The sequence below is a fragment of the Heterodontus francisci genome, unplaced genomic scaffold, assembly GCF_036365525.1.
Source record: "Heterodontus francisci isolate sHetFra1 unplaced genomic scaffold, sHetFra1.hap1 HAP1_SCAFFOLD_93, whole genome shotgun sequence".
Classification (NCBI taxonomy): Eukaryota; Metazoa; Chordata; class Chondrichthyes; order Heterodontiformes; family Heterodontidae; genus Heterodontus; species Heterodontus francisci.
The window spans coordinates 5,933,861-5,951,904 of record NW_027140438.1 but is presented as its reverse complement, the minus strand read 5'-3'; the positions used below and the strand labels follow the sequence as shown (position 1 = coordinate 5,951,904).

The window sequence follows — 18,044 nt, the reverse complement described above, 5'->3', positions numbered from 1 at the left end:
GGGATAGGTGAGATCTGTGCAACAAGGACAGGTTGCATCTAAACTGGAGAGGCACAAATATCCTGGCTGCGAGGTTTGCTTGCGTCACTCGGGAGGGTTTAAGCTAGTGTGGCAGGGCGGTGGGAACCAGAGCAAGTGGAAGAAATGAGGGGGAACTAGCAAATAAGGCCAGTAAGACTGAGAGGAAGAGCAGGCAGGAAGATGTTGCTGAGCACAGCGGGACTGGCGGTCTGTAGTGCATTTGTTTCAATGTAAGATGTATAACAGGTAAGGCAGATGACCTCAGAGCTTGGATTAGGACTTGGAACTATGATATTGTTGCTATTACAGCGACTTGCTTGAGGGAAGGACAGGATTGGCAGATAAATGTTTCAGGATTTACAAACTTCAGGCGGGATAGAGGGGGATGAAAAAGGGGTGGAGGAGTTGCATTTCTGATTAAGGAGAATATCACAGCTGTACTGCTGGAGGACACCTCGGAGGGGTCATACAGCGAGGCAATATGGGTGGAGCTCAGGAGTGGGAAGGGTCACTAAGTTGGGAGTTTTCTACAGGCCTCCCAACAGCCAGTGGGAGGTAGAGGAGCAGATATGTAGACAGATTTTGGAAAGATGTAAATGTAACAGGGTTGTAGTGGTGGGTGATTTTAACTTCCCCGATATTGACTGGGACTCACTTAGTGCTACGGGTTTAGATGGGGCAAAATTTGTAAGGAGCATCGAGGAGGGCTTCTTGAAACAATATGTAGATAGTCCAACTAGGGATGGGTCCTTACTGGACTTGGTATTGGGGAATGAGCCCAGCCAGGTGGTCGGAGTTTCAGTAGGGGAGCATTTCGGGAGCAGTGACCATAATTCCAAAAGTTTTAAAGTACTTGTGGAGAAGGATAAGAGTAGTCCTCGGGTAAATGTGCCAAATTGGGGGAAGGCTAATTGCAACACTATGAGGCAGGAACTGAAGAATTTAGATTGGGGGCGGCTGTTTGAGGGGACATCAACATCTGACATGTGGGAATCTTTCAAACGTCAGTTGATTAGTATCCAGGACCCACATGTTCCTGTGAGGAGGAAGGATAGGTTTGGCAACTTTTGGGAAACTTGGATAACGGGGATTATTGTGAGCCTTGTCAAAAATAAAAAGAAATACTTCATAAGGGCTGGAAAGCAAGGAACAGACGAATCCCTTGATGAATATCAAGACAGTAGGAAGGAACTTAAGCAAGGAGTCAGGAGGGATAAAAGGCGTCAAGAAAAGTCATTGGCAAATAGGATTAAGGAAAATCCCAAGGCTTTTTATACATATATAAGGAGCAAGATGGTAACTAGGGAAAGAGTTGGCCTACTCAAGGACAGAGAAGGGAATCTATGTGTGGAGCCAGAGGAAAAGGGCGAGGTACTAAATGACTACTTTTCATGAGTATTGACAAAAGAGAAGGACTTGGTGGATGATGAGCCTCGAGAAGAGGGTGTAGATAGTCTCAGTCATCTCATTATCAAAAAGGAGGAGTTGTTGGGTGTCTTGCAAAGCATTAAGGTGGATAAGTCCCCAGCGCCTGATGGGATCCACCTCAGAATATTGAGGGAGGCAAGGGAAGAAATTTCTGGGGCCTTGACAGAAATGTTTGCATCCGCATTGGCTGCAGGTGAGGTCCCAGAGGACTGGAGAATAGCCAATGTTGTTCCTTTGTTTAAGAAGGATTGCAAGGATAATCCAGGAAATTATAGGCCGGTGAGCCTTACGTCAGTGGTAGGGAAATTATTAGAGAGTATTCTTCGGGACAGTATTGACCCCCATTTGCAAACAAACGAACTTATTAGCGAGAGGCAGCATCGTTTTGTAAAGGGGAGGTCGTGTCTCACTAATTTGATTTTGTTTCTTGAGGAAGTGACGAAGATGATAGATCAAGGAAGGGCAGTGGATGTTATCTATATGGACTTCAGTAAAGCCTTTGACGAGGTTCCTCATGACAGACTGGTACAAAAGGTGAAGTCACACGGGATCAGAAGTGAGCTGGCAACATGGATACAGAACTGGCTCGGTCATAGAAGACAGAGGGTAGCAGTGGAAGGGTGCTTTTCTGAATGGAGGGCTTTGAATAGCGGTGTTCCACAGGGATCGGTGCAGGGAACTTTGCTGTTTGTCGTATATATAAATGATTTGGAGGAAAATGTAGCTGGTCTAGTTAGTAACGACACAAAGGCTGGAGGAGTTACGGACAGTGATGAGGATTGTCAGAGGATACGGCAGGATATGCATCAGCTGGAGACTTGGGCAGCTGGAGTTTAATCCGGACAAATGTGAGGTAATGTATTTTGGAAGGTCTAATGCAGGTGGTAAATATACAGTAAATGGCAGAACGGTTAGGAGTATGAACAGGCAGAGAGATCTTGGCGTACAGGTCCACAGGTCACTGAAAGTGGCAACGCAGGTGGATAAGGTAGTCAAGAAGGCATACGGCATGCTTGCCTTCATCGGTCGGGGCATAGAGTATAAAGATTGGCAAGTCATGCTGCAGCTGTACAGAAATTTAGTTCAGTCACACTTTGAATATTGCGTACAGTTCTGTTTGCCACACTACCAGAAGTACGTGGAAGCTTTGGACGGGGTTGAGAAGAGGTTTACCAGCATGTTGCCTGGTCTGGAGCGTATTGGCTATGAGGTGAGGTTGGATAAACTCGGATTGTTTTCACTGGAACGACGGAGGTGGAGGGGCGACATGACAGAGGTTTACAAAGTTATGAATGGCATGGACAGATTGGATAGTCAGAAGCCATTTCCCAACATTGGGTGGAAAAGTCAGTTACTAGGGGACATTGTTTAAGTTGAGAGGGGCAAGGTTTAGAGGAGATGTGCGAGGCAAATTCTTCACACGGAGGGTGGTGAGTGCCTGGAACCTACTGCCGGGAGAGGTGGTGGAAGTAGGTACGATAGCGACGTTTAACAGGCATCTTGACAAATACACGAAAAGGATGGGAATAGAGGGATACGGTCCCCGGAAGTACAGAAGGTTTTAGTTTAGGCAGGCATCAAGATCGGCGCAGGCTTGTAGGGCTGAATGGCCTGTTTCCGTGCTGCAGTGTTCTTTGTTCTTTGTTCTAGATTAGAGGACAATATAAATGGCTTGGTGCGATGAGCGGTTCTTTGCCAAATGGAGTTTTATCCTGAGAGGTGATGCATTTTTGGGAGGAATAACAAGGCAAGGAACTATAATGTGGATATCGGACCCGAGGAAATAGAGGCTCAGAGAGACCTTGGTGTACTTGTCCATAGATCACTGAATGCAGCAGCACAGGTAGACAAGGTTGTTAGGAAGGCCTTGCCTTATTAGCCGAGGAACAGAATGTAAGAGCAGGGAGATTATGATGGAGCTGTATAAAATGCAAGTTAGGCCACAGCTGGAGTACTGTGTACAGTTCTAGGCACCACACGAGAGAAAGGATGTGATTGCACTGGAGAGGTTGCAGAGGGGATTCACCAGGATGTTGCCTGGGCTGGAGAATTTCAGCTATGAAGAGAGACGGCATAGACTCGGGTAGTTTTCCATGGAGCAGAGAAGGCTGTGGGTGTGTGTGTGGGGGGGGGGGGGGTGGGGCGGTGGGGGCGGTGCATGTTTGAGGCATGTAAAATTATGAGGAGCATTTGTAGGTTAGATTGAAAGACACATGTTCCTTAGGGGAGGGGTCAGTAACCAGAGGGTACAGATTTAAAGTAAGGGGCGATCGTTTCGAGGGGATTTGAGGAAAAGAATTTGAACCCAGAGGGTCGTTGGAGTCAGGAATGCACTGTCTGAAGCTGTGGTAGAGGCAGGAACCCTCACAACATTTAAAACGTATTTAGATGAACACTAGAAACGCCATAGCATAGAAGGCTGCGGGCCAAGTGCTGGAAAATGGGATTACAATAGTTAGGTGCTTGATGGCCGGCACAGACCCGTTGGGCTGAAAGGCCTGGTTCTGTGCTGTGTTACTCTATGACTCTATGATTGACCATCGCACAGTAACTTTGGAGACCAAGTCCTGTCTTTACATTTTATGAATACCCACCATTGCGCTGTGTGGCAATACCACCATGCTAACTGGCATAGATTGAAAACAGATCTAGCAATTCAAAACTGGGTATCCATGAGGCACTTTGGGCCATAAGCAACAGCAGAATTACATTCAACCACAATGTGTAACTTCACGGCACGGCATATCCTCCACTCTACCATTACCATCAAGCCACGGGATCAACCCTGGTTCAAAGAGACTGTTGGAGGGCTTCCCAGGAGCAGCACCAAGCATACCTTGAAACGAGGTGTCAGCCTGGTGAGGTTACAACACAGGACTACTTGGATACCCAACAATGGAAGCAACATGTGATAGACAGAGTTAAACAATTCCACAACACATGATTAGCTCCCAAACCGACGCCTTCCCCACCCATATTGCCAGTTCTCCTGACTCCCAGTCTATTGCCAAAAGGCTTGAAAAATTCAGCCTGTTGAAACAGGCAAGACTTCCAGCCACATGACACACCAGATATAATAACTTGTAGAGAAAACAGGCAAGTACCTTGGTCGATGAACTCCATTTTTCCCACAGTTCATATGAAACCCCTCCACCCCCCTCCCACAAGCTTCGTGTACTCTCTTAAACCGACAAGCTAACTGTTAAAAAATCATTCTTCATACTGTTCCCACTCACTTGTCTGGATGAGTGCAGGTCCAATAAAACTGAAACAGATCTGCAGTCCTGTCGCATCCAGTCGCGAATGTTGGTGGACAAATGATCAACCAACAGGAGGAAGAGGTTCCACAAATATCCACATCGTCACTAATAGTGGAGCCCAGCACATCAATGCAAAAGACGAGGCTGCAATATGTACATCCATCTTCAGCCAGAAGTGCAGAGTGGATGATCCATCTCGGCCTCCTGCTGAGGTCGCCAGCATCACAGATGTCAGTCTTCAGCCAATCTTATTCACTCTACCTGATATCAATAAACAGCCGAAGACTCCGGATACTGCAAATGCTCAGGGCCCTGACAATATTCTGGCAAGAGCACTGATAACTTGTGTTCCAGAGCTAGCCAGACGATGAGCCACATTGTTGAATTATGACTACAACACTGACATCTACCTGGCAATGTGGAAAGTTGCCCAGGTATGTCCTGTGCACAAAAAGCAGGACAAACCCAACATGGTCAACTACCGCCTTATCAGTCTACTCTCGATCATCAGCAAAGTGATGGGAGGGGTGATCAATCGTGTTTTGAAGCGGCACCTGCTCAGCAATAACCTGCTCAATGACGCTCAGTTTGGTTTCCGCCAGGGCCACTCAGCTCTTGATTTCATTACAGCCTTAGTCCAAATATGGGCAAAAGAGCTGAACTCTAGAGGTGAGGGGAGAGTGACTGCTCTTGACATCACGGCAACATTTGACTGAGTATAGCATTAAGAAGCCCCAGCAAAACTGGGATCAAAGGGCATCAGAGGGAAAGCTCTCCGCTGGTTGAGTGGTACCCAGCACGAACGAAGTTGGTTGTGGTTGTTGGGGGTCAATTATCTCAGCCCGAGGACACCAGTGCAGGAGTTCCTCAGGGTAGTGTGCTCGGATCAACCATCTCCAGCTGCTTCCTCAATAACCTTCCCTCCATTATAAGGTCAGAAGTGGGGATATTCGCTGATGATTGCACAATGTTCAACACCAACTCATAATATGCTAAAGCAGCCTGTGTTCATATGCAGAAAGACATGGAGAACATGAAGGCTTGTGCTAATAAGTTGCAAATAACATTCACACCAGACAAGTGCTAGTCAGTGACCATCTCAAACAAGAGGTAATCTAACCATCTCCCCTTGATGTTCACTGGTATGAGAATTGCTGAATCCCCCGCTATCAATATCCAGTGCGTGACCGTTGACCAGAAACTGATCTGGAGCAGCCAGGTAAACGCTGTGGCTACAGGTGCAGGTCAGATGCCAGGAATTCTGCCGCAAATAACTAATATCCTGTCTCCCCACTGCCTGTCCACCATCAACACGGCACATGTCAGGAGTATGATGGAATAACCTACACTTGCCTGGATGGGTGCTGTTCCAACAACATTCAAGAAGCTCGACACCATCCAGGACAAAGCAGCCCGCTTGAATGGCACCCATTCACCAGTTTCAACATTCACTCCCTCCACCACCGACATACAGTGGAAGCAGTGTGCATCAAGAACAAGGTGCACTGTGGCAACACACCAGGCACATATCAAAGTCGCTACCCATACTACCTAGAAGAACAAGGGCAGCAGATGCATATGAACAGCACCCCCGTAATATTCCCCTCCAAGCTACTCACCATCCTGATTTAGAACAACACCATCATTCCTTCACTGCCGCAGTATTAAAATTCCAGCACTTCATTCCTTATAGCACTGTTTGTGTACCTGCACCCTAAGGACTGCAGCAGTTAAAGAAGGCAACTCACACCACATCAAAGACAATCAAGGATAGTCAACAAATGCTGGTCTAGTCGGGATGCCCACTCCCTATGAATGAATAATAATTTAAAAAATCTCACCTGCCCTCCCTCCGATCGCACATCTTAACTTTATTTCTTCTTGCCCCCTTCTTTTCACTTTCTAAAAAAAACCTGTTACATTTCTAACCTTTTCCAGTTCTGATGAAAGGTCATAGACCGAAAATGCTAATTATGGCTCCACAGATGCTGTCAGATCAGCTGAGTATTTCCAGCACTTTCCGACTTATGGTCAGTGTTCATTAGGTTGACTGAGTAACACATTAATAACAGGGATATCAGAAAATGACAGTGTTGGCAGAGAGATCCTCAGTTCTCTACTTTTATACTGCATTCCCTTCAGTATTTGAGAAATTCTGTGCAGATCCTGCACGTGTAATATAATTTAAATCTGTTCTTTGTTGAGTATCAGTGGTTTCTGCAAGTTCCTTGGTTAGTGTAACAATTTTCAATCTGTTCATGTGTAATTGCCACTGTTTGCAGGACTGATTAGCTCTTCACAGATACAAGAGATTGACCCACATATCTTCAATCTCCAACACGTTGTGCGTGTGTTTCATGTTTCTCTGACAACCTGTTGCGGTCAACACCCATGGCTCATACTGAAATTGTCAGTCTGTGATATTTGCAAAACACACCTTGGGGGGGACAAGTCTATCAGTTTGGAAAAAGACCGGATACAGCCACAGAAACCAAACAGTTTGTGGCAGTGTTATGGCGGTCTTTACCTTGTTTGAAATCATATTTGTTCGAGATTGAAAATGCAGTTTGTGGAATTCATTGATTAAATGTCCATTTCTGGGGAGTTTCTGTTTCATTCTAAGTGAGATACGGAGGAATTAATCATTTGAGAATTTTCTACCTGTGATAACTCTATAGTGGCAGCTCAGGGGCGGCCCAGTGGCGCAATGGTTCGCACCGCAGCCTCACAGCTCCAGTGACCCGGGTTCGATTCTGGGTCCTGCCTGTGCGGAGTTTGCAAGTTTTCCCCGTGATTGCATGGGTTTTTGCCGGGTGCTCCGGTTTCCTCCCACAGCCGAAGACTTGCAGGTGATAGGTTAATCGGCTGTTGTAAATTGCCTCCAGTGCAGGTGGGTATTTGGGTACATAGTAGGGTAGCATATTTGGGTGACACAGACTCGGTGGGTCGAAGGGCCTGTTTCAGTGCTGTATCTCTAAATAAAAATATAAATTTATTGATCTGTTATAGTTCTTGAGACTCTTTTCATTGCCCAGATCTACTTTCACTCCCAAAGAAATCAGGCTGACATTAAATGTGATATAATGTGGCACATTATTGAAGCAACCCTCTGCCTTCAGATCCCCTCTTTGAATTGAATCACAGCAAGTTAACCACTGACATTGACAGAGGCTGCATTTCCAGTGATCAGATCACAGCGAGTTAACGCTTTACATTAACATAGGCTCAAACCTCCTGATTGTATTTGATTCTTAACAGTATTCCTGCTTCATTAACCTATACAGGAAACAGCCTCAACATCTCATGGGATCTTCTATTTTAAATTAAAACCACAGCGAGAATTGATGCTTTGGAGTATCTGACTTGGATTGGACTCAGAGTGATTTATCGTGACCTGTTGATATTGTGCGTTATACATTTGGAAATTGTACACCGATTACAGATATTCTGTGCTGTGATTCAGTCTTTGTGATCAGAGATACGTTTATTTGCAGACGCTAAGCTGTCAAATATTTCCAATGAATTAATGATATTGCCCAGACATGCTTCCCCCAATACTTTGTCCTTTTGGATTTTAAACAACGTAATTTCAAATTCCGAGTTTTAATATGCTGCTGCAGTATCTTGACATTACAGAGCAGCAGGCAAGAAAAACAGAAGCAGAGAAATCACCACAACGCCAGGTGCTTCCTCTCAGTTCAACAGAAAAACACGCAGTGGCTGTTCTGAGGCTCTGCAGACTGTGAGCTGCTTTTTACATATTTCAGTCATGGAAAACCGTTCTTGACTCCAAGTGATCACCTTCCAGAAAACAGATTCCTTTTTTTTTGAGGGAACACATCACATCACTCCCTGTATAGTTTAACGATGGTGAAAATTCGCTACTTATGATGACCAGTCAGTGTGGCTGTGTGTGTTCCCCGTCTCTCGACAGTCTCAATGAGTGATTACATTTCCTCAAATAGGTGGCAGGTTTCCTGATAAAGCTGCACAGTCCTTGCATGGAGTGCAGCAGTTTTGAGAGGAATGGTACAGATACACTCTGCTGTTCTACAGTGGGCAAATACAGCAAAACTCAGCAGAAAAGCAGTGACTGCTGTATTGCTGATCATGGTGGTAATGGTAATCAAGGTGACTGCCCTCGACATCAAGGCAACATTTGACCAAGTGTGTGCTGAAGTAGATAACTTTCCTGATCCCATCATATTCCCTTTTCCCAGCCTCTCCAAAGTTATTTATCTATTGTGTGTAAGTCTTTACATTCAATTGTAACCTCACCCCATTTCCCCATGACATCATCTTCGTTAAAAAGTCAAAATACTGCAGATGCTGTAAATCTAAAATATGAACAGAAAATGTTGGAGCCACTTAATAGGCGAGGCAGCATTTTTAAAAAGAGAAAGAGACGTAACCTTCCCTTCTGGAGAATTTTCTTCAGAACTGGAACATGTTGTGCTGTAGCAGTGTTTCAGTAAGCACAGAGGCTGGGAATAGGGGAACGGAGGAAGGTGATAAAGAGAGAAATTGTGATGGGGTGGAAGGCAGTAGTGATTAAATGAAGAGCAGAATCATTACCAGAACCTGCTGTCAAAAACAAATGGGGGGCAGTAGGTCCCATGTGATTTTATTTTTGAAGTTGATGCTGAGTCAGGAAAATTCAAACAGTGTCGGAGGTTGAGTACAGATGGGGCAGCTGGGAGTGGGACAGGGAATTGTAATGGCAAGTGAATGGAAGCTAAGGGACTTAATGGAAGTACTCAGCAAAGCAATTGCGGTATGTGCTTCGTCATCGCAGTGCAGAGGACAATTGTTAATAATGGATACAATGGATTAGATAAAGAGTACAAGTAAATCACTGTTTGTGGGCCTGACGTTTGAAAGAGAGGAGGTGAAAATAGAGAGGAGGATGACTGGTGGTAGCGTTGCACTGAAGTTGGCAGAAGTGATGGAGGAAAGTTCATTGAATGGAGAGGCAGGTGGAGTGAAAGTTGAGGGTAAGGGCAACTTCTTTATGGTTAAGGAAGGATGGAAAGAAAGATAGTGGAACTGGGATTGAGAGGTTCGAATGCCCTTTCAGCCACAATGGCAATGAGCTAAATACACTTCATTCTAAAACACACTTCTAAATGGAAAAGAATAATCCCGTTTGCTTTACAATGTTCGTTACATTTCAAGTAAGATGTCCTTCTGATACAGCCAGGCCTGATAAGTCGACATTAACATTCGCACCACACACATGCCAATCAATTGCCTTGTCCAACAGGAGAGAGTCCAACCCCCTCTTCTCGAATTCAAACGACAATACCATCGCCGAATACGACAACATTAACATCCTGGGGTTTACCATTGACCAGACACTTTACTGGAGCAGGTATTTATATACTGTGGCGACAGTAGTAGGTCAAATGCTCGGTATACTGCAGCCAACAACTCATCTACTGGCTCCACAAAGACATTTCGCCATCGACAAAGCACAACTCAGGAGCTGGAAGGATATTTTCCACTTGTGTGCAGAGTGCAGCTTCAACTATTTATAACAATTAGATGCAGTTTCCATGGAAACATATGGTGACTGCACGGCTCTCGGTCTGCTCACTAATATCAAGCTGCACCTTGCAGTCGCAACAGAAACGGATAGAATTCTGCGCATTGAATATCAATCCCAGTATTTATGAGGAATGAAGGACTATTTCATTGTGAAGTGTAAAATATAGTTACCACGATAGTTTATATTTTAAATAAACTGCTGTTCTAATGTGTGAACTGACAAGTTGCTACTCCAGATCTATCCAAATGTAATTGTCCATCCATCTGAAGCCCGGCTGGAACAGATCACTGGGGGGATGGTGACGGACTCGCGAATCGACTGTCCGGAGTAGTTAGGCATCTCACATTCGCCTCTCTGACTGGGAGAAGTCAATTTAAAATGTAATCGTCACTCCACGATGAACCATTACTGGGAAAGGCTTTAACGAGGATTAACTGCTGTCAATGGGAATCAGAGGGAAAATTCTCCACTGGTGGAAATCATACCGAGGACAAAGCAAGAGGGTTGTGGGTGTTGGAGGTCAATCATCTCAGTGTCAAGGCATCAGTGCAGGAGTTCCTCAGGGTAGTGTCCTCGGCCCAACCATCTTCAGCTGTTTCATCAATAACCTTCCCTCCATAAGGACAGAAGTGGGTATGTTTGCAACAGAAGAACAATATACTGGGGGATTCAACAAGTGAATCTATTCACTAATGCATTCAGAAAATGAGTGCTAAATAGTTTAGTGTTTATTCTACACCCCCTGAAAGTGAGCACTAGATTATGGAGATATTCTATCAGAGAACTGCCTAAAAGCATAAAAACGGTTTCACCTTCAATTACACTAATATAGTCTGGGACAGACCATAGTAAAGGAGAAGGTGGAAAACAAGATCAACAACTTCTTATTTATGTAGTATCCTTCCATAGTTAAAATATCCAAGTCATATTATCAAAGATAATTTGATAGCGAGCAACGTTATCAGATATTATGGCAGATGACCAAATGCTTCATCAAGGTGGTAAGTTTTAAGCAGCATCTTAAAGGAGGAAAAAGATGTAGAGAGGCAGAGGTTTAAGGATAGAATTCCAAAATTTAGGATCTTGGCAGATGAAAACAAGACAACTAGCGGTGGAGCGATTAAATTTGGGAGTGAGCAAGATTCCAGAATTTGAGGAGCACAAATATCTGATAGGGCTGAAAGAGATTACAGAGATAGGGAGAGAAGAGCTCATGGAGGGATTATAAAATAAGCGTGAGAATTTCAATATTGTTAAGGTGCATGACCAGAAGTTAATGCCAGTGCAGCGGTGATGGGTGAACGGGACCTGGTGTATGTTGTACATAGGCAGAAAAGGTTTGGATGTCCTCAGGTTAACTGAGGATGCAAAGAAGGAGGCTGGCCAGGACAGCATTGGAATAGTCAAGTCCAGAGGTGAAGATAGGGCAGTAAATGCTGCACTTTCTGGATGATAAATACATTTTCAGTTAAGGGAAAAGAGAAAGAAGAGATTCATTACAAATTCTAATTCAAGAATATAATCGAAAACCAAATAGTAAATAGAGTGTACAGGGAGAAATAGAAAAAGAATACAAGAAGGACAAAGAGAGAGTACAGAAAAGCTTAGCACCTAACAGTAAAGGGGATCACAAATCTTATAAAACTCAGAAAAGTAAAAGGGATAGTTAAAGGAATGGTGGGGCTGATTATGAAGAAAGAAACAAATATTCCTGTCGAGGCAGAGGGCATGACTGAGGTACTGAATGAACAATTTGAAACTGCCTTCATAAAAGAAGAGGCTGAAATTAATCTCGCAGTTGAGGAGAGGGAAGTAGAGATCTTGCACACGTTAAAATAGATGGCAAGGGGGTGCTAAAAATTTTAACATCACTAAATATCGACAACTTCCCTGGTCCAGATGGGAAGCATCCTAGGTTGTTAAAGAAATCTGGGTTGGAGATAACAAAAGCTCTGACCACAATGTTTCAATCCTCCTTTTATATCGCACTGGGGCCAGAGGACTGGAATTGGCAAATGTTCGAATCCTTTTCAAAACAAGAGGGGGTAAGCCTTGTGACTACAGGCTAATCTATCTAATTTCAGTGAAAGTTGAGAGAACTGCTCGAGGCCTACATCAAGGACAAAATTAATTCTCACTTGCAGAAGCATGGGGTAAGGTGATAAAACCATCTCGGATTTGTTAAAGGCCAATCGTGTGTAGCTAACCTGATTGAGTTCTTTAATCAAGTAAGAGACTGAAGTGGGCCTTGTGTATGTGGGCATCCAATGTTGACGAAGTACCTCATAGCAGACTTATTCAGATGATAGGAATGCATATTATTAAAGGGACTATGTCAGCACGAGTAGTCGATTGGCTAAGAGATAGGAGGCAGGGAGAAGTTGTGAATGGATGTTCTTCTGACCGGAGAGAGTGGGGGTTGCCTGGGAGTTGGTTTTAAGACTGCTGTTTTTCTCTCTACAAACAAATTACATAGACTTGGTTTTAGAATGTATAATTTTGACATTTGTCGATGGTTAAAAACATAGCTCTGTAGTAAATTGTGAATATTATAATAGCATATTTCATGTAGACAGTCTGCTGAAATGGGCAGATCCATAGTAGATGCAATTTATTGTGGTCAAGTCAGAAGTGATGCTCATTGGGAAAACATCATGTCAGTATAATATAAATGGTACCATTTTCATGGGATGCAGGAACAGAGGGATCCGGGGAATGCATGTTCATAGATCTTTGAGGATTGCAGGGCAAGTAGAGAAGCTGATTGAAAAATTGTATGGGATACGTGTTTTGAAATTGGGGTTATTAGATACAAACATAAAGGAAATCAAGCTAATCCTTTACAAATCAATTGTTATGACTCAGCTGGCGTCTTGTGTGCAATTCCAGGCACGAATATCTTGGAAGAATGTTAAGGCCTTGGAAAGGGTACAGAGGAGGATTAGCAAGAAGACACCATTGGTGAGGGAATTCATTTATGTGGAGAGAATACAGGAGCTTGGATTTTTCTCATTAGAACAGAGAAGGTTCAGTGGGATAGAAACATAGTAACATCGAAATAGGAGCAGGAGCAGGCCATTCGGCCCTTCGAGCCATTCATTATGATCATGGCTGATTATCCAACTCAGTAACCTGTTCCATCTTTCGCCCCATACCATTTGATCCCTTTTGACCCAAGAGCTATATCTAACTCCTTCTTGAAAACATGCAACGTTTTGGCCTCAACTGCTTTATCTGCCAGGGAATTCCACAGGCTCACCACTCTCTGCATGAAGACATTTCTCCTCATCTCAGTCCTGAATGGTTTATCCCGTATACTGAGCCTATGACCCCTGGTTCTGGACTTCACACCATCGGGAACATCCTTCCTGCATTTACCCTGTCAAGTCCTTTTCGAATTTTATAGGATTCTATGAGCTTCCCCCTCACTCTTCTGAACTCCAGCGAATCTAATCCAAACTGACTCAATCTCTCCTCATTCGTCAGTCCCGTCATCCCAGATTGAACAGAACTCAAACAGATGAGGGGTTATGATAGAGTAAGAATGAGCAAATTATTTCCTCTCATGAATACATTTGTCATCAGAGATCATGGCCAGGATTTTACTGACCCCCAGAGGCGTGATTGGAAGCCAGGAGGGGTGGGGAGGGGCCAAGGAGAAAAGCGGCGCGTGGCAAGGGATGTGGCAGGATAAGATCCCATCGTTTCGCCATCTTCCAGTGATCTCGGGGGCGGGATAGGCTGACCACAGCCTTTTCGCCCAGTGACAGATTGAGGATCTTAAGTGGCCTATTAATTATGGGATAATTCCACCACCTCTGTGATCTTACCAGCAGCGAGGTCCTTCACCACATGGAGAGGACACCTTGTAAAACGAGGCATTATCCCTGTGGCCTTGTGGTTGGGTTGGGGCGTCGCCTCCTTCATGGGTAATTTGTGACCCACAGAGCACCCCCACCAGGAACCAGTTCATTCCCCGGGGCCTCCCTATTTCTGCACCACAAGAACACCGCCTGGAGCATCTCATCGGGGCTTTACGGACTGGCTTTAGTGACCCCGCCTCACCTGCCTCTTCCCTGGGATTCCAACGCTGGGCTTGGGTCTGAGACCTTCCGTAGAACCGGCAGAATAACAGAATCTTGTTAAGATCTGGAAAGCACTATCTGAAAGAGTGATGAAATCAGATTCCAGAGGAATTTATAAAGACAATTAAACAAATGCTTGCAGTGGAATAATTTGCAGGGTTACGAGAAAAAGCTACATATGTGACAATAAATTAGACAGCTCTTTCAAACGTACGACTGTGACTAAAGTAGCCGAATGGCCTTTCTTGTGCATCTATGATTCTATGATCTGGACGCCAGATCAGTGATTAATTTACTTTTCACACTGTCACACGTCATTATCCTCGCAGGATAGGCTGGTAGTTGGAACTTGGGTTCATTTTATCCATTAATGGTCACATTTCGTCTCATTGGTGTGTTTTACCAGCCTGTAATTCACGGTTCACACAAGTCAAAATCTATTGGTTATTTGGAAGGAAACATTGGTTTCTGCAGAAACATCTGTCAAATAATTAATTTCCACAATAGCCAGACTTTCAGAAGCTGCTGGAAGCAGCTCTTAGTGTCTCAGAACAGCGTTCGATTAATGTTCTGTTCACATCGCTGTACCCGGCGCCAGAACGATGCTGCATTCCTTCCTGACCCTGTCTCTGCTGCCGCTTTTGAACTGTGAGTTACGGATTACTGAATGCATTATGTTATTTACTGATGCACTGATTATTATTACAAGACGTCTGTTTTGAATATATTTAACATATTTACTGAAGAACACATTCAGGTGATGTAGAAAGTAAATAATGCTTTATAAATGTTAATGTTCTTGTGTAGAGTTTAATGAAATATCGGAATTTGTTTATTGACTTCCACCTGCTGCTCGTACAGACAGAGCAGACTGGAGTTGAAAATCTAATGGGTCTATTTAAGGAGGGTCTGTTCGAAAAAGAGCCACTTCGCTGTTAGAATAGAATCTGTCAGTGTCTGGGATCAATTTACAGAAAACGGATCTATTTTATTTACAGTTGTCTTTCATTGGGTTGGTTTGAAATGGATACTGAAATGGTTGAGATAATTTGTCGAAGTTTCATTTGATACAAATTTTGGATTGATTGTTTCCATTTTAAGTTCTATTAGCTGCAAATAGGAATAAACCTCCATTTATATAAAAGTGTCTTGCGTTTATAAAGCGCATTTCACTACGTCAGGACGTCCCAAGAGCTTTACAGTCAATTAGGTACTGTTTTGTAGTGTCGTCCATACTGTAATGTAGGAAACGTGGCAGCTAATTTACACACAGCAAGCTCCGAAAAACAGCAATGTGATAATGGCCAGAATACTTTTTTTGTGTGTGTGGTATTGATTGAGGGATCAACATTCGCCAGAGCACGAGGGATAATTCCCCTGCCCTTCCTCCAAATACTGCACCTGAAAGGGCCGACGGGGCCTCGGTTTAACTTCTCCTCCGATGGAAAGCAGCTTGCACAGTGCAGCACACCTTCAGTCCTGCACTGGGGTGGCAGCCTAGATTTTGCGCACAAGTCCCTGGAATTAGACTTGAACCCACCCTCTCCTGACTCAGAGGCGAGAGTGCTAGCAATTGAGCTATTGCTGACAGGAATATTGTTTTGGTGACAGTAAACAAGTTTAGAATATTCTACAACTAATTAACGGGTATTTTAAATTCCCAGTTGAATTTGTGTCGAACACAAAGACCGCGGCAGTTTGTTTAATTTTTCCCCCTGCATTTCTTATACTGACACAGCCAGCTGAAATTGAAATTCTAATCTGATTATTTAAAGCGAGTCTGATAGAAGTAGAGCGCTGTCTTTGTTTGAATAGAGTTTATCAGAGTCTGGGTGTAAGTTATCTCACTGAGTGTGGAACAGCCGTCAAAACTACATCTACTGCCGACATGAACCGCCACACACATTTCTGTCACAGCTATTTCTCAATACAAGTGTTGTATGCTCTCCCAGTGATACAGTTCATGAAACTAAATATTTTAGAATAATTTGTTCAATGTTGAAGTGTTACCTTCAATCTATAATAACCACTCAACTGGAGATGGAACCAATATTTTTCAATTCGTTTTCATTATTAGTATAATTATCAAGTGCACTCTGCAAAAAATGATGTTACTAAAAGTTCCTTAATCTTTGGGGAATTTGCTCTGTGTTATTGATCAGTTAGTGATGATCTTCAAAATTAGTATCTTTTATATTAAATTAATTATTCTATTTCCTCCATTTTTTGTACAGTGCCTAAAGATAGTTAAGTTTCCCCAATCACATATTTTGACACAGTGTCATGTAGTGTGTAATGAGTTAGTGATAATGTTCTTTATTATTTTTCCAACGGCTCGATGTTTGTTGTTTTATTCCATTGATGATTCCATTCTCTTCCTCACTATTTACCGTGTGTGTTTGGTTAGATTGATCAGTCTCTGTCTATTGGAACTTTATTGGTTTACTGCCAGGACAACTTAGTCCCAGTGTTATCAGATACTTAATGTATTTAACGAAATATATTTCCGTGAGTATTAATAAATTGGATAGTAAAACCCAATTTTGTGGATTATTTAAATAACATTTTATTCAAGTCACAGAAAAGATAAACAATGAATTGCACTTGACTCCCTTATCCTTTTCTCCAATCGCCAGTTGCTCAGAATAACTTTTAAAAAGCAGGCATGTTTTATGACAAAAAAACAATGTTATTCTTTGCTATCATATGAAGCGAATATTGAAATAGTTTATCTCATTTGTAGAATTCACATTGAATACGGATCTTGGTCTGTTGGTTTGAGTTTACATTCCATCAATATTAAATAGGGAGCAATTATCCATTCTTCCGCTTTCAGAAAACATTGTTTTATAATATCTTCCATCTGATTAACACGTCTTCTAAATTCCCAGGTGGTACATGTGCGGAACTTTGATTTAAATCCAAAATTGTGAACTAATACCTTGGCAATTTGTTTTATTTGGTCCTCAAAAGCTCTTGTACCGATACAACTGACTGGAGTGGAAATTCTAAGCAGATAATTTAAACATAGCAATCTAGCAGTGGAACGTGATCACTGTGAGAGTAGAAGGCCTCGCAGTTTGGGGTCTGGGGTCGATGGTAATGCTGGGATGAGAGAACAGTAGTCAAAGCTAAATCTACTGCTGACTGAACCCACACGGGAATTTCTGTCCCAGTTTTTTACAGCAGAATTGCTGTCTGACCCTGTGTGGTATACTGAATGGAGCTGAAATAATTTCAATAGTTTGTTCCACGTTAGAATGTGGTACATGATCCATAAATATTGTATAATATATTAACGAGAGGCAGAACCAATATTATTTCAATGAGCATTCATTATTACTGTAATTGTGAAGTGCCTCTCCAAAAGATAATGTTACCGAATATTCCAAAATCTCCGGAGGATTTTCCATTTATTATTATTTACTTAATGATGACCTTGAAAATTTTGAACTTTGTATTGGAAATTCTCAACTTACTTCACATATTCATATGTGCAGCGTCAAGTAATAATTAATGTGACAAAGTCTCCTTCCACATGCTCCTTTGATGTTTAGCATCGTGAAGTGTTTCTTGAGATATCATGAATAGTCTCCTTCCACCTGCTCGATATTGTTGCAGAGTTTTTCGGTCGATGATTCGATTCAGTTTGTCACTGTTTTCAGAGCGGGTTTGGTTACATTTGTTAATGTCTGTCGACAA

The 18,044-nt window shown here is 43.0% G+C and overlaps 1 protein-coding gene across 1 annotated transcript in view; it reads left to right on the top strand.

The window, feature by feature from the left end:
* Positions 1-14,867: 14,867 nt before the first annotated feature.
* Positions 14,868-18,044, top strand: part of LOC137359811 (deleted in malignant brain tumors 1 protein-like) — a 33,135-nt gene continuing 29,958 nt past the window's right edge. Inside the window, exon 1 of the mRNA XM_068025509.1 lies at positions 14,868-14,990. Within this exon, the coding sequence (XP_067881610.1) occupies positions 14,945-14,990 (46 nt within the window). The 5' untranslated portion in view covers positions 14,868-14,944. The remainder of the gene's footprint in view (positions 14,991-18,044) is intronic.